This window comes from Frankliniella occidentalis, unplaced genomic scaffold (genome assembly GCF_000697945.3).
Source record: "Frankliniella occidentalis isolate FOCC.00 unplaced genomic scaffold, Focc_3.1 Scaffold250, whole genome shotgun sequence".
Classification (NCBI taxonomy): Eukaryota; Metazoa; Arthropoda; class Insecta; order Thysanoptera; family Thripidae; genus Frankliniella; species Frankliniella occidentalis.
The window spans coordinates 254,918-279,626 of NW_026267376.1; the positions used below are offsets into that span (position 1 = coordinate 254,918).

A 24,709-nucleotide genomic window follows, 5' to 3' on the forward strand; every position below is an offset into this window, starting at 1 on the left:
GTCCACTTTCAGTCTGCTCTCGGCGTGCGGACCAGTCCGCGATCAGTCCGGTGCGCACCAAAAGCGGACTAGTTCCAGCCGGACTAGTCCGGCAAATAGGTCGTTTTTTGGTCGTTCTGGCCTTTTTCGCGGACTAGTCCGCGCGCTTTGGCGGACTGATGCCGGACTGTCCAGCCGGACTCTTTCCGGACCGAAAACGGACTGATGCCGGACTAAACTTTTTCGTACGGGCACTTTGGCGCTCGGCAAACGCTCGGCATACGGAATCAGCAGTAGCGGCAGCAGCGGCGGCAGACAGCGCATGGGAACGCATGCTGATGGTTGTCCGGCCCTGCGCCTGGCCCGCCCGGAGGTTTCCGGCCCGAGTACAACAGCAATGCGTCAGTGTGTGTGTGACGACCTCGTCTGGCCACGATCCGCTTGCTTGAAATGCGCACCTTTTTTTAACGTTTTCGTGTGTTACTTTTTTTAGCGTAACATTTTTTTCGTTTTCCCCCCCCCCCCCCCCCTTGACTCCTCCAGGAGGAGCAAGTTGCCCTCAGTGAGCCACCCACCTCAAAACCCGGAGGCGGCGAATTTCCAGGAAATGTGTCGTGCCCCTCCCGTACACGTCCACCAGTCGGTTTATTGAGGTGCGCTCGAGCTCTGGGACGGCGCGGAGGAGGTGGGTCTGGTTAGCAGCGGTATTTTTAAGTCCAAAAATTTTCCAGGAAAAAATCGCAAAAAATTGAAATATTTCCCAATAATTTTGAAAATATTAAAAAATTGTTTAAAAAATTTCAAAAAATCTTTCGTTTGAAAATTGAAATCTATAGTGTAGCATCGGCAAGCTCCGCAGGGAGGCCAAGCAAGAGCAGCCCAGTGGTGGTCACGTTGGTGGTATGGTGTGGCAGCAGATCCGCGGCACGCACACTGGATACCCGCATGGAAAATTATGGCATCAGATTGTCATCAGTATGTCATCTCGCCGATTACAAACGGATGACAATCTGATGACAGTCTGATGATAAAACTGATGACATACTGATGACAAACGGATGACAAAACGCGAATAGGCGTTTGTCATCAGTATGTCATCATTTTGTCATCAGTTTATCATCCGTTTATCGTCAGATTATCATCCGATGACAAACGGATGGCAAACGGATGACACACGGATGGCAAACTATGGTCAGGGGACGGCTCCAGCCAGCTCCAGCCTAACGGCGCGCATTTAAACTTTCCTGCCTTATGTTTTTCTGGTAGACCGCATTTCACTCTCATGCCTAAAGTAAGCGTCGTAGAGCAAAACGGCTTACTGTGGTGTATGAGGATAACATACTCTATCCATTTCTGAGAAAAAAATATATTCGAAAATCACCTTTTAAACGGCTATAGCTACAGAATTTTTAACACCACCATCGTGCTCAGAGCGAAAAGTTTATCGGAAGACTCGAGCTCCATCTTCCGATCGACTTATCGTCACTCCATTTACACCACTTAAACACCCGTCTAGGCTTGTATAGACTAGGGCATTTCGTGTAAAGCATGTTCGCTTGGAACATTCCCCAACGATCTGGAGCGACGGAAGCAGCCCGTTTGTCATCAGTTTGTCATCCGTTTATCATCAGATTGTGATCTGATGGCAATCTGATGATAAACGGATGATAAACGGATGACAAAATGATCACATACTGATGACAAACGCCGATTCCCGTTTTGTCATCCGTTTGTCATCAGTATGTCATCAGTTTTATCATCAGACAGTCATCAGATTGTCATCCGTTTGTCATCGGCGAGATGACATACTGATGACAATCTGATGCCATAGTTTTCCACGCGGGTACTGCTGACCTGGTTTGAACGGTACTTAGTTCCCTCACCGCGGCGCCGGCGCCGGGCCGCGCCCAGGCCCCCGCGCGCGCAGAGGGCGTCGACACCACACCACCACCACCACTACCAACAACAACAACAGCGCCAGCACCAGCCGTGGCGCACTTTCGCGGCCTCGCAATGGGAGCGCAACGATGCGGCCAAATTGTCTTTTACACCTCAGCAGAACTCACGCAATACTAAAAGGGGTACGGCATCTGGGCCTGAGCCCGGCCCCGTGCACACTGCACTGTAAGTAACTACATTTCATTTTACTTGGGTGGGTAGAAAACGCGTCGGGGCCAAGTTTTTCATACCGCTTCCAAGTAACTGGGCAGGGCTAATGTGGTGGAGAGAGCATCCCATATCAGGGGAGGTAGATGCATGCCATGTCAGCTGTCAGTCAGTTTGGGCGCCCCACCCCGGTGGGACAGACAGACGGACAGACAGCCTTATCTCCACGAGAATAAAGAGCACATAGAGAGGGTGCCCGCTCCCTTCCACGATGCAGTCGTGCCGTGTGGTGATTTATTATTGTTGTTTTTCAATTTACCTACAAACTGTTTTCCAAAAGGCAGGGGGGACATTTTACGTAGTGGACACCTGATCTGATCGAACGAACGAACGACAGGATGTGATCAAGGCGGTTGGCAAGCTTGACGCGGGGAGTATGTAGGGCATCTGGAGCATGAGCTGGCCGGCAGGCGGGGCGGGGCTGGGTGGGCGCAGGTGGGGCCCATATCACCGCGCCTATATCAGGGCAGCGAGCAGGTCTTTTGAGGCCTGAGCAAATATGACCATGACCGTGAGTCACTCCATCGGCCGTGCTTTTGACGGCGACCCCCGCCGCTCCGCCACGCTACGCCACGCCGCAAGGTGTTCCCCTCCCCCCGCCCCACCCCGGAGCCCCCCGCAGTGCAGGGAAGACAGGTGAGGTGAGGAGGGAGAGGGGGAAGTTCTACTCCTCCTCCAGGTAGGTATAGTTAAGGCCCTTGCAGCGGCCAGCTCCAGCTCGTAACAGGTGCGCCGCGAGTAGGCGCGGCACGGGCCGCAGGCGCGGAGGCGGGCGCGGGGGCGGCACCGGCACCGCCGCTCGCATCCGCCCCCGGGGCTGCTGGCGCCGCACTGCAGCAGTCAGTCGGCCCCGCCCCCGCGCCGCCCAAACAAAAGGGCCGATCGAACAAAAGCGGGCGACCGGAGGAGAACTAGTCGCCCGGCGAGGAAGGACACGCGAGCAGACGTCCCCCGAAGCTCATCCAGGGCCTCATCATCCCGGCAGCAGCAGAGGGGCTGCTCTGTAAGCCTCGGGGGAGGAGGACGACGACGACTCCACCCCCGAGAGAGCAAGGGGGATAATTCTCAGAGTGTACAGAGAGGGTGCGCAGGGGGAGGATACAGCCCGCCCCTCGCGGGATGGAGCAGCGCCGCCGCCGCGTCGGGGGCGGACAAGACCGGCCGGGGGCGGCGCGGCGGCGGCGGCGGCGGCGGGGCCGAGCGCGCCGCGTTGCCATATCGGCCGTCTGCAGAGCCCTGGAATGAGCGAGCCTAGACGCTCATGCGACGCCGCGCCACCTACCGGCATCGGCTCAGAGCCGCTCAGCTCGTCTCCGGGTGCGCTCAGCTCAGCTCAGCTCACTGAGCCGGCGACGCTCAGTCGGGGCGACAGGGACAGACGTATCTAGCAGCGGTGAGTGCGAGAGAGACGCGAGCGCCCGGCTGGCCGGTAGACCGTCGATACTCCCAGCTCGAGAGACTTTACAGAAGCTCTACCTACCCTACCTCACACCACGTTTTGGAAACGAGCGTCCGGGCTCGCTCATTCCAGGGCTCTGGCCGTCTGGCACCGGCGCAGGGAGCGAGCCGAGCCGAGTCGAGCCGGGCCGCACACGATCCTGAGCGAGCCGGTGCCGGTCGCCGGCCGGCCGGTGCGAGGGCAGCCGCACCCACGACTCTGCAGCAGCCACCCACCCACAGGCAGGGGCAGGGCGACAACATCAGCTGACAGCCCGCCGGGGGAAGAAGTTACCGCACCGCGGCCGAGGATGGCGACGACGAGGTGGTGGTTCGCGATGGGAGGGGAGCGGGAGGGGAGGTCCACGATGACGACGGCGAGGATGGCGCTGACGGGGCACGTCGGCTACGGGTGGGACCCGCCCCGCGCCCGCGAGCCCCCGCGCGGTGCCCCGCGGCCCCGGCCCCGGCCCCACCGCCCGCTGATGGGCGCCGCATCGAGGAGCCCCTTTTCCTTTCGCAATAACCGCTCGCCTGTATCGAATAGGCCAACAGGCCCGGCCCGCCCGGCCGGTGCCCGGTCGGTCGGACCGAGGAAGGGGCCCAACTCCCCCGCCGCCGCCGCCGTGTCCAGCCCCGCGCAGTATTTACGGCAGGTCGGTCCACGGACCACCGCGCAGGCAATATCCTGTGGCCCGGGCGGCCGGCCCGCGAGATCGAATCATCGGGCCGAACCACATCATCGGGGCCTAAAAGAGAGCGGCGTTTGATGGTTCGCCCGAATACAAGTGGGTGATGAACACTGAGCTCGGCGCTGCTGCCGAGGGCACCGCGCCATTGAGCAGAACCAGCAAAGGCGCGAGTGCGAACTCTCACTCGTCCTCTCTCTCGCTCGCTCTCTCCCCGCAGCGGAGAGTCAAGTACTACAGAGGACAGGGGATGGTTGGAGGAGGGGAGCGATGGCCAGCGCAGGGCTGGCAGGGCGGCAGCCTGCGCAGAAGGCTCCTCCTGAATTCGCACTAATTTATTATTCCCGTATTATTCCTCCCCTGCTAAGCAGTTAGTTCCTTCCGTCCTTCCTTCCTGGCTCCACTCCCCCCCGTGCCAACGACTTGGCTTAATTAAATCTCAGACCTGGAAAATATACCGAATCGCCAGTTCGCTACGAACAAGCAGTCGTTATAACCCTTTTTGAAGTTGAAGAAGAAGCTTGCGCGGCGGCAGCAGCGAGGGAGGGGGAGAGAGAGGATTGCAAATCCCGCGCCGCCCGGCGTTGCGGAAATCCTTGCGCCCTTGAGAACGCGCGCCTCGGCTCCAGGAGGCACCCTTCCTCGACTCGATCGAGCCGTCTTTGTATCAGCCTCGGGCCGCGCGGTGACACCTTGGCACGCCGCTCGCGAGGAAGGCCCCCATCCCCAAAGGTCGCCGGCCCCCTCCCCGAGGTCAGCAGCGCCGCCGCCACGGCCTCCACGGCGTCGTGCTGCTCCGCGGCCGCGCGCCCGATCGAATGACTTGGGGGGTCGCCTTGAGTTTGTTGGGGCCGGGCGCGCGGAGGCGAGCCATGCGGCGAGCAGCAAGTCGGGGAAATAAATCGATAAAGCCGCATACACATCGGGCTCGCTCTCAAAGCTCAGCAGCAGCCGACGACGAGGAGGAGGAGGAGGAGGCGAGGAGGTCCATCTGCTGGCAGACCCGACCGACCCGACCCGCAGAGCGCAGAGCCGCCGCCGCGGCGCGAGCCAACCTGGAGCAGCTCCATTCAGTGACGGTCGGGGTCCTTGGGCGCAGCACTGCGGCCCAGCCACTGGAGAGCTACTGGAGGGTGGTCGCCATTCAAGCGGTCCGCCCTGGACTTGGGTCGCCGTCGGGGGATGCTGTAGCCGGTGACCCGACCCCGGCAGGGTCGGCGAAGGCAACGGCGGGGTCGTGGGACGAGCAGAGAGCCCCCGGGGGCCGGCCGGCGGCGTGGGAAAAGAGACGGGGCTATCTGCAGCGCGGTCGCGGGTCGGGCCGGGCCTCTGGCGGCGGCCGCTTTGAGGAGAGCGTTGACGCAATGGCAAATGTTTACTCCGAGCCGTCCGCCGTCGGCGTCGCGGTCCTCGGAGGCGTCCTCTGCGTCCCACACTCGGCGTGGTGACGGCGAAATCCCCCCCTCCTTCCGAGTACCGAGTTGCGAGGGTTTGTCGCCAGCAGCGCACCCCTTGAAGGACGACGGCCACCTTGTTCCTCCTCCGCTCCCCCGCGCCTCGCCGCCGAGGGAGGGAGCCCTCCGCACCTGGCTGGGCAGCAGACGGGCTGGAAGGGGCGGGGCGGGGCGGGGCGGCTGCTGCTGTGCATGGCACGCGCGGGCGCACCTGTCCCCGTGCTCCTGCACACGGTCCCGCCCCGTCCAACGAGTACACTACACAGCAAAACTAGGAGCTAAAGCAGGAGGATAATGAGGGTTGACACCGACCCAGGTTGGTTACAAGGCGGCTTTCAATGAGTGCATTACAACAGAATGCACCCCTGATGCTTACGACATTTAAATGCACTGCATGTTTCATCAATTCCATTCCAACTTCCATCCAATTTCAAGACCAAACTACTACATTCTGCCGCCCCTCGCCTAAAATACACATTAAAGCAACTCTAGCTTTCAGTCAACCAGCAAACTAATTGGAATTGAAACAAAATTATTCCTACACAAGAAAAATAATAATGCATGAATGATTTTAAAATTGAACATACTTGAGTGTCAATGATATGAGACGGGAAAGTAAATCCCAGAAATATCAACAGTAAGAGGGAAATCAAATGTAAACAACCAAGCCAGAAATTAGTCAGCTGATATAAGGATGCCATATACTAATTTAGCTGTAGTTCCTCAGACAAAATTTCAAAACACCAGCCTATGTTGATTTTTGACTAAAGATAAAATTAGAGGGAAAAGTTTCACAAAATGTTCGCTCAGCCCTCAAAACAAAGAAAAGGAAAAGTTTCAACAAAAGGGATGTTTCTTTTTGTTTTGTACACAGTTCCACAACCGGTGGGCAAAATAAATAAACAAATCCCATCAAGTAAACCTCAATAACCACACCAATAAACGAAAGAGAAGAAAAGTACTCGACGAGTACGTAACAAATCCCAGGGTTTGATGGGGAAAATTCGGCGACAACGCAATATGTCTATTCTGTCAAGTCGAGCTGAGAGTTCTGGGAGAACAAGCGGAATGACCGGACGTCAGCTTACCTGCAGTGACGGTATCGCTGAGATCATATTTGCCTCCAGTCTTCGGGAAATCCTTTAACTTTCGACCGCTTAACTTGAGCTCACCACTGACGTGAGCATCTTCTAAAATTCTTTCTAAAGATCTCGTTAACTGATGTGATTGTCCACTCAAGAACGACGCACACCCTTTCGCCATGTTCCATGTCTGAACGCAACTGACGCTGCTGACGCTTCGCAGTTTGCTCCGCACTCTACGAGGTGGCGGAGGGCACTGACGTCACGTAGAGACTCGCTACACGGAGAGGCGCAACCTAGCGAGTCTGGTCACGTGACAAGAAGGGTGGATCGGCCGTCCAAGATTGACGAGCTTTTTCTGTGTGATTTGAATGCCAAGTTGGTGCATAAAAAAGAATGTTCCTATTAGTTTACATAATAACCGTGGAGATTTAAAGCGATTTAAAGGGCCCGACTGCCAAGCTAAGTCACCACGAGGAGCGCTACTAGTCTGATCTCCAGCGCCCTCTACCTGGTCGAAAGCCAACTCCTTCACGTCGGCTGCTAGAGACGTCTAGAACAACAACTAAAAAATACCAAACCTTCAACTTTAGTCGGTAATGTGAGCAGCAACGATCAAAGGAGTAAATTCCTGTATCGTCGCTCAGAATTCCTCCACAGTAATTAAGTGCTCGAGATTTCCATTGTACTTGATCCTCTTTCCCTAAGAAAAAGAAATAATGTTATTCGATGCTGTGAAGAGATTCTTTGGGGTTGGAGGGAACTTGTCAAGGTAAGCAAACAAAAATTCCTTTTTATCTTTCCAAACAACTTGATTTTTGAAAATGTTAATAATGTGAAATATGTGTATAATTATTATATTATTATAAACGGTCAATTACGCATCTTTTACTGATTATGACTTGCAATGGCAAATGTGCGAACTATCTTTTAAAGTCCCCCACAACATATGTTCTATTCTTGTTTATTTTTTCAGCAATGACCATGAGCAACAACCCCAACCTGAACCACAATCACCAATATCAATTTATAATAATGGACATCTAGTGCCCTTTAAGTAAGTTACAATAGAATTCTAAATTATTATGCAATACTTTTACTATATTACTCTGATGACGACCATGTGTAACGATTTGTTGAAATGTATTAACTGTGTTTTTTAATCACCTTCTGACATTGTAGCAGAGACCATCACATGCCCCCTGACATAAGTCAAATTGAGTCGGAAATTGCTCAGGTGCATAAATTTATGGAGCAGCAAATGCGCACAATGATGGGCTCCTTTGGTTTCTCATTTGGTAACCCATTTTCTGGTTTTGGCTTTGAAGGTAGGCATCTTTCAAGGCAATATTTTCAATTTATTTGTAGTTCACCATTCTAAATTAGCTGGAACATGTTTACAGATGACAGCCATGGACCATTTATTGGATCCCCACCCTTTACTGGAAACATGCCAAATTTTCCAAATATATCAGATGGTCAAGAAATAAGTCCTCCCTTAGAACCAAGAGATGAAGTGTTAAAGCCACAGTTCAGGTCAAAGTCAGCTGGACAATGGAGTGGCCAAGACAAAATTCTTGACGATAGGTATTAATTTTAGGAAAAGATATACTTCAAATGTATCTTCTTGAAGCCTCGTTATTCACTACTCTTTTTGTTGCATCAATTTTTCTGTTAATCTGCAGGTTAAATAATGAAGGACTAAATTCAATCATAGGAGAATTAAATCCGTCAAATGGCATCATACAAGAGAGAAGTAATCCAATGGCTGATACATTCTTGCCCTTCTTTGGAAATGACCTCTTCAGGAATGGCTTATTTGGTGGGGTACTTCAACCAGGACAAGAATCCAGTTTTGTGCAGTCAAGCTCAACTATGACTGTTTATTCAAATGTTAATGGCCACAAGTCCATGGAGAAAATTGTTAGACATCCAGACGGGGTAAGTCAAAATCCATAAATTTACAATGAAAAAAGAAACCCTATTCAAGAAAGTGAAAGTCAATTTTTTTCTTAATTTAATTCACAGAGAATTGAGAGGACTGTTATAACTGATGATGGAAATCCCAATCAGTGAAAGTGATCAGTCCACCATTTCGATAACCTGCCATGTAAGCAGCTCTAATACTTCCGATGTAACAATCTCTTTTGTCAATATTTCAAGAATATATTATAGTATTTGCATGTCCTTTCTGTTTAAAAATTTATTTGTTTAATTTTCAGTGAATTGTTTAGGAATGTAAATAAATTGAACATTTTATTGCACTTGCGCTTTTTATTTGTTTCCAGTTAAAATTAACAGTTTTGAACACACAATGAATATTACAAAAGTACTTGGCATTTGTATTGCAGTAAATATAAACCGGCTTATTCAGATGTATTCCTCACACACACATTCAATCCCTCAAGTGCCTAAATTATAGAACATCACTCACAATGTTGAACATAGGAACTTCTTGCAACTGAAAAGGTGTAACATGCTAAGGAGCATTCACAACACCTAAAATCAAAATGCATTCATTGGACTAACAGAGCTGCTGAAAATACTGATGACACACCGAACGAAAGCACCTACTGAACATTTAGAATCGCCACTAATCTTCTACATGATCAATTTTCTAAACATGAAACACATCTAAGTACTAAGAAAATAGCAAGTTGTTAATTCCAGATTGTTCCTATAGTGATACTCAAGGAAATTTCCAAAGAAATGTATCTACCACAATACAAATGAAATAAGACCATGAACTGAGACTGTGATCTTCAAGTGTGCTGCATAGAAGCAAATACAATAACAAGCTGTAATAAATGCATTGATTACAAATTAAAATTATAAAAAGGGAAAACAAAAAGTTTAATATGCCATCCTGTGTCTAGAAAAAGAAAAAAAGAAAAATACAGGTGCATCAGTTACTAATCTTTGCAAGGATATGGTTCACACTCAGATCTACAAGCAATTCAGGCATTGAATTTGAAACAAACAAACCATTAGAGGGGGTAAAAGCCTTCTAAGTTTATTGATAGTTTCAGCTTGAGACAAAATAAAGATGCATTTCTACCCCCAAAAGTGCTCCTATAAGCACACTGCTGTATGTAAAGGTTAGTGGTTAAAACCACTCTGATGAGATCAATCATCTCTCTAGCCCAAAATTGAAAATAAGAGAAGAGACGAAATAAAACAGCAAAGGGATTACAAAATGTATCATCTCAGTATCAATATTTCAAATTACAAAGGTGGGAAGTTTCAGGCATCTTGAAGGCAACAGAAGCCAATTCAAAATTTGGCAGATACATGCATAGTTTTGATACCCAAGGAATCATGATTTTGGGCAAGATGATTGCATTTTCAAAAACTATCCGAATATTAGATTAGAATATAAAAGACATTGAAAGTAAGGGTGGCAAAGAGATAGACACAACTTTGATCAAACAGTCCCCAAATGATTTGTCGAAAAATTAACAAAGCAATTATTTTGTGATATGTTAGCATAGACCCCTTTTTCTTTAGAATGAGATATTTATCATAAAATAAACCAATAAACCTAAGGCTGATAAATCACATTCACATCATGTTTTCACTTTATATATTTTTAACAGCCTTTTCTTTGGTTCCCCATATAACAGCCAGCAAACTTCAAATTTGCTCCAGCCTTTATCATGATGGGATCACAACAAATAACAGAACAATTTGATGAATGCAATTTTGCCTCTCCCTTAGAGCTGACCTTGAGAGAATATGAAAGTGTATGCCAAAGGTTACTTTTCTTTCTTCAACAGCTCACCTTGATTGCTGGCCAAATGTAAAATATGGGTTTTTCTGCACAACTAGCTAGATTGCCTAAGCTAGCAATAAGCACAAATTTAATTGGCAGTTGTAATCTCGGCTTTAACCATACAATTCCATGGGTTTCATTTTGCTACAAAGCAAAGCACATATGAACACAATGGTTGTCAATTGATAACCTATACCATTACAGAAAATAATTGACTGCCATTTTTGGGGGGAGAAACTTACTTCAATGCAAATTTGATTCGGCAGTTCGGGAACATTAAAAAGTAATGTTCAGCCCGGCAAACTTTAGGGAGCACTGTGGAAATTCAACTAAATATGCAGAATACAAAAGTAGCATTAATAAACAAAAACGAGACAGAAAACATATTTAAAGTAAATTTTATTAACACATTATGATGGAGACTACAAGTAAACATCACAGGACTTAGTTCATCAGGACAACAAGAAAGACATTTCATCATCTTTGGGCATAGAAGCATTGTGTTAAACACTAAGCTGTCTATAGATAAAGAACTCAATAGATTGACATTTTACAAATCATGAGATCTGGTCAAGTTCAAACCCGAAAGCTGACTTAAACCGTAGGTAAATGCAGCAATGCCAAAGACAATGATGTATGATATTGCAACACTGTCATTCTAGAACTCAAACGATGAAGACATTTTTACGTAATAGGACTTTTCCCAGTTTCTAGTAGCTCTATACAAAGAAACAATAGATGACTTATAAGGGGGAAAATATAAAAATTATGTCTCCATCAGAAGTTAAGGTCAAATAAATTTCTTGCTTCTTCGCCAATGAGATTTTGGTTAAATCAAAAAAGAAATCTCAAAAGCATTTTACATTCAATATAAAAAAAAAGAAAGAAAAAAAAGTTAAAAGTTGTATCTCATTTTCTCACACTTCTTTACATTCACACAGACATACAGACACACTCTTTCACATACACATACACACCTAGAAATTAGCATTATCAAACCCCAGATGGGGGTATTTGTACCAATCTTTTTTTAGAGCACCTCCTGGTGCAAATGTGCAACTTTGGTGTTGTCCGGGTTAACCAGAGAAACACAAAATCAATCATGCACAGAATGATATAAATAAAATTTAACAATCTTGTTACGTGACCAGCAAAGAAATCAAACATACTCTAAAAAGATTACAGTATGTACAAATAAATAGTCTCACTGAATCAGCTTTAGAACAAGCATCACACAACGAGATGAAAAAGGGAGACATCTATAACAAAATACAAAGATACTTTGACACACCAAAGCATACACAGCACATCAAATTTATCCAACTAACATAGCCCAAACAGGTGTAAGCTTTGATAGCACAAACATGACATAAGCAAAACCAATTCCATAGGGTCATAAAAAGGTCATAAAAGAAAGATTAACTAAGTCACGGCAGTCTTTTTGATTACTAATATTCACTAGGTAACTATATGAATTACCTACAACCAATCTTCTTACGAACTAATTTATTTGGGCTGCAAGGGCCAACTGTTACAAACTATACCTACACATGTTACATTACAATATCTATCACATACATGATTCAGCTAGGCTAGAGTAGAGACCATATAATTACTTGGTAATCAAAACAGAATTTCTACAGAACAACCAAGAGGGCATTAAATTGATACAAGGGAAGTTGGAGGGAAATGTGTGCACCCAAAGTTCTGAATCGTGAGATCTGCATGGAGACTATATTTCTCTGAATTCATCTGATTAGCACATCGCTTGGGAGCACCCATCCAAATACCTATATAAACTGGGCTTTCAAACTAGTTTGAAATTTGCACCTATAAGATATACACTGCTAATCAAGTTTTGCATCACATTAGCCTTTTTAAGACCATTAAATCCCAACAGAACTCCATCCATTTCATTGATTCCAAGAAAAGATATATACATAGCACTTAACAAAAGCTACATTACAAATTATAATCACAAGTTGAATTAATGAATAGCTTGCGGCCCCTCTCTATGTTAGATTTACACAATAATGTATCTAACAAACCAATGATGGTTAAAAGTAATTTCTAAAATTAAACTGGTGTTGACTGAGGATCATAACAAAATGACTCATAATAAACATTCAGCAATGTTCAGAAAAAATATCAAGAAATTAACAGGGTAGAAATATTTAGCCAAAAAGATTCAGGTTGAAACTTGCACTATGGCTCAGAATGGTGGAGAAAAAAAGGGGCAACATATTGCAGTTAACTTTGAAAAACATACAATCATGGAAGACAGAGAAAACCATAATCAAACTACCATTTTAATCCAACAGTCCAAAGCGTAACTTCTGCTAGTGTCATCCTTCAAAATTGTGCTGTAGTTCTTACCATCAATTTTTAAATATGATAGTTAGCTCTGAGAGAGGTTGAAGATATTCTGCCAGTCTATGCCAGTCATAAATACATCTATACATATAGTTCACTTTTCCTGTGGACATGAACCCACAAAATATAATTCCAATCAGAAATTAATTGAGAAAGTATACATTTGATTTTATAATTTACATAATATGATGAGATGATCATATCAAATGGTCAATGCATCAAGACAACGGTAATTTCTTATAATAGCAGAAATTATAAAATGAAAATGCAAGTCAAGATTTAAAATCTTCCAAACCAGGAAAATGTACATAACAAAAAGTGGAAATCTCAGGGCATGAATGACTAAGACAATGGGGCAATTGCAATTTCTACATGGAGACTAGCTTTCATCCACAGTAGGAAGCCAAAATGCCATGTTTGTGCAGGCAGATGCGAGCATCATGTATTTGGGATTGAACTGGACACATTGCACAGGAGCAGTGTGATCAGCCGCAAGAACACATACTTTATAACCTGTACCAGCATTCCATACATGAACTCTTCCGTCAGTTGATCCACTGAAGATAAACTGAGAATCAGGGCTATATGATGCTTCAATAGGAATACCTTTGTTGTTTAAATGACCAGTAAAGGTTTGGAGGGGTGTGCCATGGAAAGCGTCGATTAACCTGATGATGGAACCGTTGGTGGATATAAGAATTGTTTTGCCATCTCTGCTGAATTTCAAGCCTGTCCAGTCACATTCCCTTTCCTGAGTTAATTTGAAAGTGACAAAGGGGCCTTTATCAAAAGACCGTAAGTCATACAATTTTATGCTCTCAGAGTTGACTCCTGCTGCGAAGATCAGGCCCTCTGGGTCATATGCAGCTACAGGTCGACCAGCTAGATGCATTAAACCTTGACAGTTTGGGGAGCGAAGGTCCCACAGTCGAAGTGTTTTGTCGACGGACCCCGACAGGAAAGTGTCTTCGACAGGAGAAATACACAATGTGACAACTTTCTTGGTGTGGCCTGGGAAGTATCTAATGTATTTGTTGTCATGGAGGGACAGATATCGGATGGAGTCGTCCACTTTCGTAGAGCTATGAATGGCCGTATTTTTGGCATGTGTGAAGTGAATTAAATCTACTCCATACTTTTTGCTGTTTACAGTTCGCATCTGAGTTCCTTTCTCGCAATCGTAAATGACAATTTGGTCATCCTCACTGCAGGAAATCAATGTTTCTCCGCTAGGCGAAAAGTCAATGCTGTTGATCTTGTCGGTGTTCTCCCGGAACACCTTCGCAACTTTAAAACTTCGAATAACATTGTCCACTAACTTCATTTTCAAAGTTTAAACTGCCTATCCAGCGCAAATTCGCCACAATCTTCTGGGAAACACACAAAATAGCGAGTAGGGTGCTGATGCGACTCCACACACATGAACAAAATGCGATCGCACGGGCAGGCAAAGCGCGTTCACAAAGCACATCGGCGTCTCACTGCCTTCTGCCACATTCTTTGCCACATAGGTGGAAGATAAAAACAACATGAAGAAAAACATTTTCATATCAGTTCATGAATCAAACTACAGAGCGCAGCACTGCCAGTGAAAACAATAACAAGACTGAGTGCAGACGCTGCTAATGGAGCAATGTACGAAATATGGCATCATCAAAGAGTGTACCGTCAAAATCTAGTGATCTAAGCTGCAATTTTCCCCGCGACGATAGTCACGCGGCTACTTTGCTGCCATGGGACCGCTTTTCAAGCTGGATTCACTGCATCTGCATCGTTACTTTCGACCTGGAACTCGGACAGGCAATGGAGGTATACCTTTACATAGGTTATTAAGTTTTGTCATGTGCAAATTCTTGCTGTCTCGTGACCATCGAGTTTAGGCTTTGACGTGTGTTGGCTGTTACCGTGTGCTTATTACCCTAAGTAACTTTTGTAAATCTCGACTCTAGACAAAATAGTATTTTGCTGCTTACTTTGTCAATATGCTGGAGGTCTGTTTACCTGTATAGAAGACCTTTCTAGTTGTATTTGAATGAGCCTTTATTTTATTCATTTGGTTCCTTATTTTCTTGTTCAAAATATCAGATCACAGTCATGGTTGTCCTTGTCCTACTGATGACTTTGAACTTTTACTTATTTTCAGGTTGTATACCCTGGCCATGTTAAGCTATCAGAGCAAGAGAAGACAAACATTTGCTATCTAGCTTTCCCTGATTCAAATTCAGGATGTATGGGCGACACTCAATTCCATATGAGAATACGTCAAGCTCCTGGCAGACATCCACTAAGACAAGAGCATCGGGCCTACAATCAGAAGTGCCCTGCTTATCTCCAAATACAGCCAGGGTATTTTTATGGATATGTCTACTTTAGACAAGTCAAAGACAAGACCATTCCTCGAGGATATTTCCAGAAGGTTATTTGATCTTCCCATGTTATTTGCTTTAATTCTTACATCACGGTTCCGTCATTAACTTTCTTCTTTCCTCTTTATAGAGTGTTGTCATCATCTCTAGATTGCCCTTTGTGAGCTTGTTCACCAAAGTGAGCCTATTGATATCACCAGAGTATTTCAACCATGGTGAAGCAAGTATCGAGGTGGCGTGTAGTGAGATAGACCGTTGGCCAAGTCCTATTCCTGGTGAAACTGTTAGCTTGCCACTCCTTGGTATGATCATTCAGGTTAGTACCAACAAATTTTCATGCTCTACTAACGTCATGAAGAATTTACCATCAATTTAATTAACCTATCTACTTTATTCATCAGACTCATATACCTAGCAACAACAGTAAAACAAATGGTCATTCACCTACTGCCCTCACACCTACCACAGAAGATGTTGGTATAAACTCGTCGTCACCACTGCCCGGTCCCTTCCCTGTAGAGGGGCCAGCATCCTCCATGTCTGTCACTGTACTACCAACACCTCATGAAGTCAATTTATTCAACTGCTTTTCTGGGGTTGTGTCACACATTCATTTGTTGTGGGAGCTAGTACTAACTGCAGAGCCCCTTGTAGTCATGGCTTCATTACCTACCACATGCTCTGACATGGTACAGGCTCTTGTGAGGTAAGGATCTGAGTTACATTGTTTTATTTTCTGTCTGATTTATAAAATAACTTGCCTCCCTTAAAAAATTTCCTTAATTTATTTCAGCATAATTACTCCACTGATGTATTGTGCTGATTTTCGTCCATATTTTACTATTCATGATAGTGAATTTAAAGAGTATACGACTCGTGCTCATGCACCACCGCCTGTCATATTAGGGGTCACAAATCCTTTCTTTGCCAAAACTTTGCATCACTGGCCACATATAATTAGGATATGTGATTCACCCAAAATGAACAGCAGTGAGTAAACAACTTATGATTTGGTTTAGATTCATGATACATTTTCTGTCTTGCTTCTATTAATTTAAATAAATTATTTTCTTAGTTGCTGCTCACAAGCAGAAATTGAAGAAAGGCACAAATATTAAGATGTTGGATTCAAAGCCTGGGGTGTATACCCAGTATCAGCCATTTTTACAAAAAGACAAGGCTATTCTTAAAAAGCTTATGAAAGGCATGGAAAATAAAAGGCCAGATGAAGTGCAGAGTGCCTTATTACGAAGGCACCTCCTTGAGTTGACTCAAAGCTTCATGATTCCACTTGAAAGGTACATGGCAAGCCTAATGCCACTGCATAAAAATATTTCACCCTACAAGGTAAGCAGTCAAACTAATGGCGTAAAATATAACTTACTTATTAAAATAACAATCACAACAATTTTTGAATATTTGAAATTTCTGACAGGCTCCACCATCGATACGGCCCTTTAACCCTGATGATTTCTTTGCTACACTAAGCACAGCTGGTCCCCAACTAACCAGTGGTATCAAAGGTGATTGGGCAGGACTCTACAAACGTTTCTTTAGGTCACCGAATTTCAGTGGCTGGTTTAATGCTCGATATCGTGAGGTGACCCAGAAGCTGCAGTCATTACAACTGGAGGCACTCTCAGATGCAGTATGTGATACACTATTAAAAAATAAAAAGGATAAACTTTTCCACTTTACTATTTAACCTTTTCAGTTCATGTTCTGACTGTGTTCTGTATTTCATAAATTACAGGATCTGAAAATGTGGGTTAGGGGAAAGCAAGAGGTGGAGGTGGTAGACATGGTGCTCCGAATCCGTCAAAGATTACAAGCACCTCCAGACTCTGAGCCTATTCTGGCTGACACAACACGAGAGAGGTTAGAAATGAGGCTCTCCGACCTTGTCACTTCCCTTCCTGAGGACCTGCGCTCTGTTCTGAAGGCCAGCTGACAAAAGGCCTTAATAGATTCAGGTGACCCTGAATTGAAGACTGAAGACTTTTATTCAGATGTAGGAGAAGATGATATACCTCTTCCCTTTGTTGCAAGTTCTATAAATGCAAGTCCAGCCACTAGTCCGGTTGGAGGATGTGCATGTTTACCTCGCAGAAAGAAATTTAAATAGCATTACTTTCAGTGATAGCAAAGGTTTCTGACTTGCTGGTAAAGTCAGCATAAGAAGACCTCTGGTTACAGAGACATAAAAGACACAGAAGCACATTGTTTCTGATATTGGTGTATTGTGTTGTGCAGAAGTTCTTAAATGTCATGGGCTGGTCCCCAAAATAATAATTATTTTCATAAAATTTTCTTTGAGTGTTTTAAAGATTTGCTGATATTCTATGCATTTTGGGTATATTACTGCTTATCAGTTCCTATGTAAGATGGTTTATCATAACCCTCAAAAGTTAAAGATGGCGGGAGAGAAAATGAATACGCTTCAAATGTAGATAGGTATGAATTACATTTAAAATTTCTTTCTCTCTTGAATGTCATTGTGTGCTGGTACATGTTATACATGTTGAATATGGAAGTACTGTCTATTAATTTATCTTACTTCCTTTTAGTATTGATTACATGGTATTTAGTCCTATAGAGAGAAACTTAACAGCTCTAGCAGTTTTTCAGCACATGGTTTAAAGGTGGTTTTTTTTGTAATTATTTTTCTTCAATTCAATCAATTATTTGAAGATGTCTCAGAAGATTTGGTCACACTGGCTGTGAAAAATTGTTTGCAGAAAACAAAAGAAAAGTACAAATCATACTTCTACTGTACATTAAAATTTTTGAATGTTAGTTTTCTTCTTCTTTAGATAAAACAAAACTTTCTCTTTTACTTGACTTTTATTTGTACGAGCTGAATTGCAGGTAGAAAATGTGCCAAGAAAACTATTCTAAATATTTGTTGAAAATCAAAACAGTTAAATTGTTGCTGAATTACAAAAAATCAACAAGTTATGATTTTAGTTACATTCCTATCTCTTTATTTGTAGTTTCTCACCTTGTTTCTTCCGTAACATTGCGTGGGTGTTCCTAATGTTAATCATATTCAAGGTGTGGAACTGATAGAAAATGTATTACCTAGTTTAAAATCTGGTGTCTCAGATTATCAATGCTCTCTTTGCTGCAATGGTTGGTTGTTTCCTCACCATCATGTAGCTGTCTGGCTCAATATTTTGAAGTATGTAGTTCATTGAATGTTATGTCCATAAAATCTTTGTGGCATTAAAATGCTGCTCTGTGGCAGAAATTTAGTAGAAAATGTTGGTAAGGGAAAAAATGCTATGTGTTGTATATTCTTGTATTGTCATGGTTTGTTGACAGTGAAAGATACATGTATTTGTACAGATAACCAAACTGGATTGGCAATAGGGCCTACACCTTGATTCTAATGGAGGGTTAGTAACAGTATAAATGATACAGTAAGTAGTGCTGCATCATCTTTTCTTTTCTCCTGTTACAATGATATTGAAGTCACACCTTTTGCCGTGGTATAAAATACATATGTACGTAGTTCTTGTGTATTTATCCACTCTTTTTAATCGTAATTGGTCTTAATCTAAATTTAATTTGAATTTGTATCATAAGGGGCTTCATATTCATGGATGTATTGATTACAAAACGAACTGATCTGTAGTCTTCTTGCTTGTGATTTGCCTCAAAAACAAAAGTATCTGGCCAAGTGTCATATTTGTATGCAAGGCAATTAGGGTCGTTTTAGATCCTGGCAACTCATTAGAAGTACCTTCATTTTGTTATCTTGGCAAATGGTAAATATCACATGTCTCATGATTGTGTTAGTACTAGAGCCGCATGCCACTTGTTTCTATGGCCTTTTTCGGGTGAACCTCAAGTTTCTTTTTCTCACAAACTACTTCTTATGTCTTTCGACATATTTTATTTTTGTATGACTTAAGCATTATCACGGAGGCAGGAGGCAGCTATGATAGTGGTGGTGATAAAGATGAGATATGTGAAATATACTCTACGTTTTCCTTAACGCGTGATTGTTGCATTCCCCGTCTCCTCACCCCTTTTCTCGCGTCTTTTACCAAAGCAGAGTGACTCACATCTCAGCAGCTGGGCTCCCGGGTGTTCCCTCCGGGGCGGCTCCAGCTCCAGATCCGGGACCATGATGACGCCTCCTACGGGTGTCCCGGGACGCTGCTGCTGCTGGTGTGGCTCGCTAAGGGTGTCCCGCACGCACCACGCCCGCCCGCGCCCGCCCAGCCGGGCAGTCGTTACTGCAACGGCGATAACATCACGCTTTGAACGCGGCGGGCGACGCGAAGCACTGCAGCACCGGCGCGGACCGGACCGGACCTCATTGCCCGTGATAATACACGACCGCAGCCCTTGGGCGGGCACCAGGGCATTGTTGGTGATTGTTGGCTGGTTACTCTAAACCATCGCGCGCCCCGAGCGTCCCGCCCGCCCGTTCGTTTGCGCCCACGATGTATGGTTTAACGCGCTCTGCCAAAGGCAACGGTTCCTGCCTGCTGCTGCGGGCCCCTGGCGGCATACTGGGCCGCGGGCCGCAGGCGTCGGATGGGTTGCCTACCCAACGGGCGCCTGGGCGCGTGGACGCGCGCGGGCGCAAAAGATGTGAAAAATAAAGACCACCGAGAAAATCAGAACGAAAACCAATTTTCACGTCTACCCATCAATACACATGGTTTAAGTTCACTCACAGTTCACAACACATTAAATATATATATATATAAAAGAGAAAGATTGGCATCACTGCATGCCCGTCTGTCCCTCCGTCCCGTCCGTCCGTCTCACGTCAGTCAACAACCCAAACTTGCCCCATTGCAGCCAGCAGCCAGCCTCAGCCTCCTTGATTTCTGCAAGTCCGTGCCTGGTCCCAGCTGTTCTTTCAGTGCGTAAACACGTTTTCTGCTATACTTGGGAAGTTTTCTGTTTGCTACATGTTGACGTTTGCAATTTGAAAGGTGGGCGGAACAACTAAGGGCTCCGGGCCCAATTACTGCGTCCCCTGCCGCTTTGTTTGGACTCGTCTAGTGCGCTGCTAGACTTGGTCAGACGACATGTCTTCTGCCGGCGTCCAGTCGCCGAGCGACGACACAGAGGATCAGTCTCAATCACCTTCTTTAAACGTAAGTGTGGCGCTTCAAATTTTTGGAAACTTGAGTTGAGTAGGGCGTATCAAAGTAGCATTCTTCCGGGAAGGCTGTCAAGCCAGGTGGCACAGATTTGCTATGAACAGACATGAATTTGACATCCAACTTTTTCAAACTAATATAAATCCCCAATTTCTTTATAATGTCATATTGACAGTACTTCATTAGTGAAAAGTATTATTTCCTGGTAGTACATGATTGACGCAGTGTCCCTAGGTCTCTGAGCGTGATTTGAAACTTCATGCGCCTCGTGTGAAAATCCAATTCCCCCCACTGAGACAGTCGATGTGACTGATGAGTGATTGAAGAATTTTTCAACGGTATTGTGATGCACCTCTGATCCACCTTAAGTGTATAATAGTGTGATATCAGTTGATTGCTTCTTTTTGGTGAAACACATGCATTTCTGATTGGGGCTCTGCCCTCACCACCACTTATCACAATACGTTTCCTAAAATCTGTAGTTTGTTTTTTGGTTTCCATTGAAGCGACCAAAAGGATTTTTAAAAAAAAATTTTGGTCGTCGAACCGAACGCCTGCCTAAAGCAGAGTGGACGACAGGCTTCTCGCGCGTGTGTGTGTGTCGGTCAGGGGGGGACCTGGCGTGGTGTGAGGCCATAAACCTCCCTGAAGCGGCTGCTGCTGGAGCTGCTGCTGGAGGGAAAGCGCAGTGAGCGGAGTAAAGCGACTGTTTGCGGAGAGCACGGCGGAATAATGCATTTACCGGGCGTGGTGGCGCGGAGAGGCTGCGGGGGCGGGCGTCCTGGACGGGATCGTACTCTCCGAGGTGGTTTCAGATAATTACTCCATTTAGAGGTCTCGCCGTCGCCATAAGCACAATTAAAGTAATGGGCCGCCCTGGGCTGGGCCGGCTCTGCGGCCCGGCAATCAAGCAGGGGACAAACGTATGAAACATGCGGGGCGGGGCGGGGCGGGGCGGGGCGGGGCGGGGCCCCTCTAGGACTGCGGCTGGCTGGCGCGGTGGTGGAACGGGACCTGTTGTACATGCTCGCCTAGCACGGCCACGGCAGGGCCACGGCCACCACCACCACCACCACCACCGCCGCACACACCGCACCGCGCCCGCGGGCCTCACTTCCGTCTCCGGCCTTCCCTGCTCTTTCGCTCATGACTTTTTGAAGAAGTTGCGATGGAAAACCTCGTCACACATGTGCTATGTGTGCTAAGCCGCGCATGAGGGATCGCCGCCTTTAGCACCGTGCGTGCCGCAGTCCGGCGAGTTGTTCTTCTCCTCCTTCCTCGCTGTGGCCGGCGGCGGCGGCGGCTCAGGCAGGTGTCCCGCGTGGGCTCGCGTATATACTAAAGCTTGCCCCCACGGACGACGGCCCGCCACTGGCCGCTCACGTGCCCCATTTGGCACGGCGCTCGACCCTGATCCCTGATCCACCACCACCCCCGGGCCGCGCGCCACGCCGCCGCGAGCCTGTTCCCGATCCCTCCGGGATCCCTACGCGGCCCCTCCCAGCAGCACGTACACGTCGCGCCCGCGGCCGGCGACACGGCCGTGCTGGTGGTGCTGCTGCTGGTGGTGGTTACTGACGGCACGCCCGCGCCGCCACCGTCGTCCCCGGAGGTTCTCACGACGACGACGACGGAGTGCTCCCGGCGTCGCGGCGGCGGCACACCCGCGGCGGTCATGATGGCCCTTTCGCGCGGGACGCGATCCGTGTTCGTGGTGTCGGTGTCGATCCCGTAAAGTGCCGTGACGCCCCCTCCTACATCGACGTCGATTCTGTGCGTTGTAGTATATAAATATTTCGACTGGCAAGTTGATGGAAACTGATCCAAACTGTACTCCGGGGGTGTACTCCGGGGGTGTACTCCGGGGGTGTACTCCGGGGGTGTACTCCGGGGGTGTACTCCGGGGGTGTACTCCGGGGGTGTACTCCGGGGGTGAACTCCGGGGGGGTACTCCAGTGTTCCCCAAAAATTCGAGTTGTCGACCCGTCGGCCTTTCTACCCTTTCTCTTGTCACCCCGCGTGCTCCAGTACGGGGCCGGCGGCATGACCCTGGCCGTGGCCGTGGCAATGACCGTGGCCTTGGCGCTGGCGCGCGGGCCGGGCCGGGCCGGGCCGTGGTGGTCAGTCCCGCGGCTCTGGCCCGGCCGGACAGTGGACCACTGGGACAGTGGGGCATTACGCGGCTCGAGGTGTGGCGGGGCGTGGCGGGGCGCGGCGCTCTTGTACAGTACTCGCCGCGACGCCCAGCGCCGTTGCTGCCTGCTTGGTTACCTGGGCACCGCATGCGGCGTGGTGCTGGTGCGAGCGAGACGGCGCGGCGTCGTGGACGGCGCGACGCCGAGGACGACGACGACGACGGCCAAGCCGTTTCGGACGCGACGCCCCGCCGCGGCCGCGCGCGACCACTCCGCGCTCCGCGGGTGCGAAGACCTAAATACCGCCGTGGCGCGGAAAGAGAAGGGCGGAGAAATGGACTTTGTGTTCCCGGCCATCGCCTCCGCCCCCGCGGGTGGCATCTCGAAAGGGTTATTGCCGTGTGTAAAAAAATAAAATAAAAATACCCACCCTTTTACCTTGATCGAAATCTGGACAGGGCAGTTTCTCGTTCGACACCCTGTTTTTGTGGTAAAAGCGGGGAAAATTTGTGTTTATGTTTTTGGTCTACCTCATGCCCCATAATCCTTGTGCCTATGATTTTCACATCTATCCACATGGGGATTCTCATAGGGGAAGGGCAGTCGACTGTTCTCGACGTAGAGCACCTAGTGTCATTAAACTGTAAGTAGGGGTCTCATTTGAGTGCCCTTTGTGGTGGTTCGAAAAATGTTTTGCGAACAAACAATTGTGCTTATTAAAACTTCCTACAACATTAATTGTTTTCGTCCTCCCTCTTTCCCGTGTCTCGCCGCTGCCGCTATACCCGCGCACAACTGTGTCTCCGGTCCCCTTCCTCTCAAACGCTTTGGTCTACGAGTGTAACGCGCGGTGCTCCGAGCCATCCGAGTGCGTTGAGTGGTACCCGAGGGGGGGAGGGGGGCGGGGGTACCACTACACACCTTACATGTGGAGCAAGTACCCGGGTACTGTGCGGGCACGCCACGGCGGGCCGAGGGGGACCCTGCAGGGCTCGGGGTGCCTTACCGTTTACCGCTACCGGCGCCGCACCACAACAACAGTGTGTGTCCTCTTCTCGTGTTTAAGTATCTTGTATGGAAAAATAAAACAAGGGCCCAGTTCTTTTTTGCCCTTGTCGCCGTGGTTGAAAAACTTAAAGATATTGGCTGAAATAACTTTAAAAAAACTCAAAAAAAAAAAAAAAAAAAAAAAACTCTTTTCAACCAACTCATTTCTAATTTGTGAATTGACTGTTCATGTCAGCACCTGCTCAAAACATGTAAATTTTCACTTCACGCAGTCTAAGGACTCGTGGGACCAATCAAAATGAAAAAAACAAAAAATTTAAGAAATATCCGACATAAAAGAGGAAAGAAACGGCGATCGGTACTGTCGTTCGGGGGAGTATACTCTCGAGTGAACCACCCGCTTCTGGGCACAACGATGTAGTAGAGAGAAGGACCTCCGTCGTCGTCGTCGTGCTTTCGAGGCGAGCGACGCGCTCCCCAAAGCCATCCATCGCGCTCCCTTATCGACCACCGCGGGGCCGCCGCCGTCGTCACTCTCTGCTCCGCTCGCGGCCCCGCGCGGCCGCCGGTGACACCTGCGCGACAGCTGCAGGTGCGGTCGCCACTTGCAGCTGATTTGCGGCGCGTGAATTCTTTTATTCTTTCTTTTTCCCTCCCGAGGCGCGAGGAGCGAGGAGTCCCCTGGTGACGCGCGCGGAAATGCCCCTTACCCCCCTCCCCCTCCCCCCACCTCAGGTACCCGAAAAAAAATGTACCCGAGACGCGCCTGTACTTGGGGCTGCACGGGGGCTTCGCGGGATCGCTCACCGCGGGGCTGACGCCCCGTGACATCCGGTGGTCACGTCACCGTCATCTCGACCGGATCGGCCACGCCGCCGCCGTGCCGCGGGGGTCCCGGTGCCGCGGGCACCCTACTAGTGGTGACCGTCAACCAGTCCGTCACCAGGAATGTGTCGCGCGCGCCGTTGGTGACGCCCGAGACGACGGCGTTGATCACGACGATGAGTGAACCGCAAAAATGTTGAACGAGGACACGCCACGGGCGAAGCTGCTGCTGCTGCTGAGGTTTTTTGCGAAATTGGGTCAAAAGTGGAGCGGTGATGCATTTGCAGACGTTGGGCC

General features: G+C 47.5%; 5 protein-coding genes across 9 annotated transcripts in view; 3 read left to right on the forward strand and 2 right to left on the reverse strand.

Annotated features, from left to right (window-relative positions):
* The window catches only part of LOC113217389 (leucine-rich repeat and calponin homology domain-containing protein), a 63,629-nt gene extending 56,577 nt beyond the window's left edge, over positions 1-7,052 (reverse strand). For both annotated transcript variants that reach the window (XM_052273138.1, XM_026437273.2), the window contains exon 1: positions 6,814-7,052. In XM_052273138.1, the coding sequence (XP_052129098.1) occupies positions 6,814-6,988 (175 nt within the window). In that variant the 5' untranslated portion in view covers positions 6,989-7,052. The remainder of the gene's footprint in view (positions 1-6,813) is intronic.
* Positions 7,053-7,316: 264 nt separating this feature from the next.
* Positions 7,317-9,071, forward strand: LOC113217395 (uncharacterized). Of its 2 annotated transcripts, none has more exons than XM_052273141.1 (6): positions 7,317-7,579; positions 7,784-7,864; positions 7,993-8,135; positions 8,211-8,394; positions 8,493-8,748; positions 8,836-9,071. In XM_052273141.1, exons 1-6 carry the CDS (start codon positions 7,527-7,529, stop codon positions 8,881-8,883), a joined length of 765 nt encoding a protein of 254 aa, XP_052129101.1. In that variant the 5' UTR covers positions 7,317-7,526; the 3' UTR covers positions 8,884-9,071. The 2 variants fall into 2 exon arrangements, with proteins under 2 accessions (XP_052129101.1, XP_026293067.1); XM_026437282.2 differs by having other exon boundaries at positions 7,318-7,579; positions 7,990-8,135.
* Positions 9,072-10,961: 1,890 nt separating this feature from the next.
* On the reverse strand, positions 10,962-14,424 carry LOC113217392 (WD repeat-containing protein 82). The gene has a single exon (XM_026437280.2). The coding sequence runs from the start codon at positions 14,274-14,276 to the stop codon at positions 13,332-13,334; it is 945 nt and encodes a 314-aa protein (XP_026293065.1). The 5' UTR covers positions 14,277-14,424; the 3' UTR covers positions 10,962-13,331.
* An 82-nt stretch (positions 14,425-14,506) lies between these two features.
* On the forward strand, positions 14,507-19,318 carry LOC113217404 (protein DENND6A). The gene is made up of 8 exons (XM_026437296.2): positions 14,507-14,761; positions 15,096-15,368; positions 15,449-15,634; positions 15,720-16,024; positions 16,112-16,308; positions 16,394-16,665; positions 16,754-16,966; positions 17,072-19,318. Exons 1-8 carry the CDS (start codon positions 14,597-14,599, stop codon positions 17,267-17,269), a joined length of 1,809 nt encoding a protein of 602 aa, XP_026293081.1. The 5' UTR covers positions 14,507-14,596; the 3' UTR covers positions 17,270-19,318.
* A 734-nt stretch (positions 19,319-20,052) lies between these two features.
* Positions 20,053-24,709, forward strand: part of LOC113217380 (uncharacterized) — a 13,000-nt gene continuing 8,343 nt past the window's right edge. For 2 of the 3 annotated variants that reach the window (XM_026437259.2, XM_026437260.2), the window contains exons 1-2: positions 20,053-20,200; positions 20,274-20,438. In XM_026437259.2, coding sequence (XP_026293044.1) covers positions 20,370-20,438 — 69 coding nt within the window. In that variant the 5' untranslated portion in view covers positions 20,053-20,200; positions 20,274-20,369. The remainder of the gene's footprint in view (positions 20,201-20,273; positions 20,439-24,709) is intronic. The other variant, XM_052273145.1, reaches the window with a different exon arrangement.

What these genes read in the sequence shown, in the direction of transcription:
- LOC113217404 (XM_026437296.2), top strand. Translation starts at nt 14,597, where the DNA reads ATGGCATCATCAAAGAGTGTACCGTCAAAATCTAGTGATCTAAGCTGC. An exon ending in TCCTTGGTATGATCATTCAG is followed by an intron (nt 15,635 to 15,719) that starts GTTAGTACCAAC and finishes TTTATTCATCAG; the next exon opens with ACTCATATACCTAGCAACAA. An exon ending in TGGAGGCACTCTCAGATGCA is followed by an intron (nt 16,967 to 17,071) that starts GTATGTGATACA and finishes CATAAATTACAG; the next exon opens with GATCTGAAAATGTGGGTTAG.
- LOC113217392 (XM_026437280.2), bottom strand. Translation starts at nt 14,276, where the DNA reads ATGAAGTTAGTGGACAATGTTATTCGAAGTTTTAAAGTTGCGAAGGTG.
- LOC113217395 (XM_026437282.2), top strand. Translation starts at nt 7,527, where the DNA reads ATGTTATTCGATGCTGTGAAGAGATTCTTTGGGGTTGGAGGGAACTTG. An exon ending in GGACATCTAGTGCCCTTTAA is followed by an intron (nt 7,865 to 7,989) that starts GTAAGTTACAAT and finishes CTGACATTGTAG; the next exon opens with CAGAGACCATCACATGCCCC. An exon ending in TTCTGGTTTTGGCTTTGAAG is followed by an intron (nt 8,136 to 8,210) that starts GTAGGCATCTTT and finishes ACATGTTTACAG; the next exon opens with ATGACAGCCATGGACCATTT.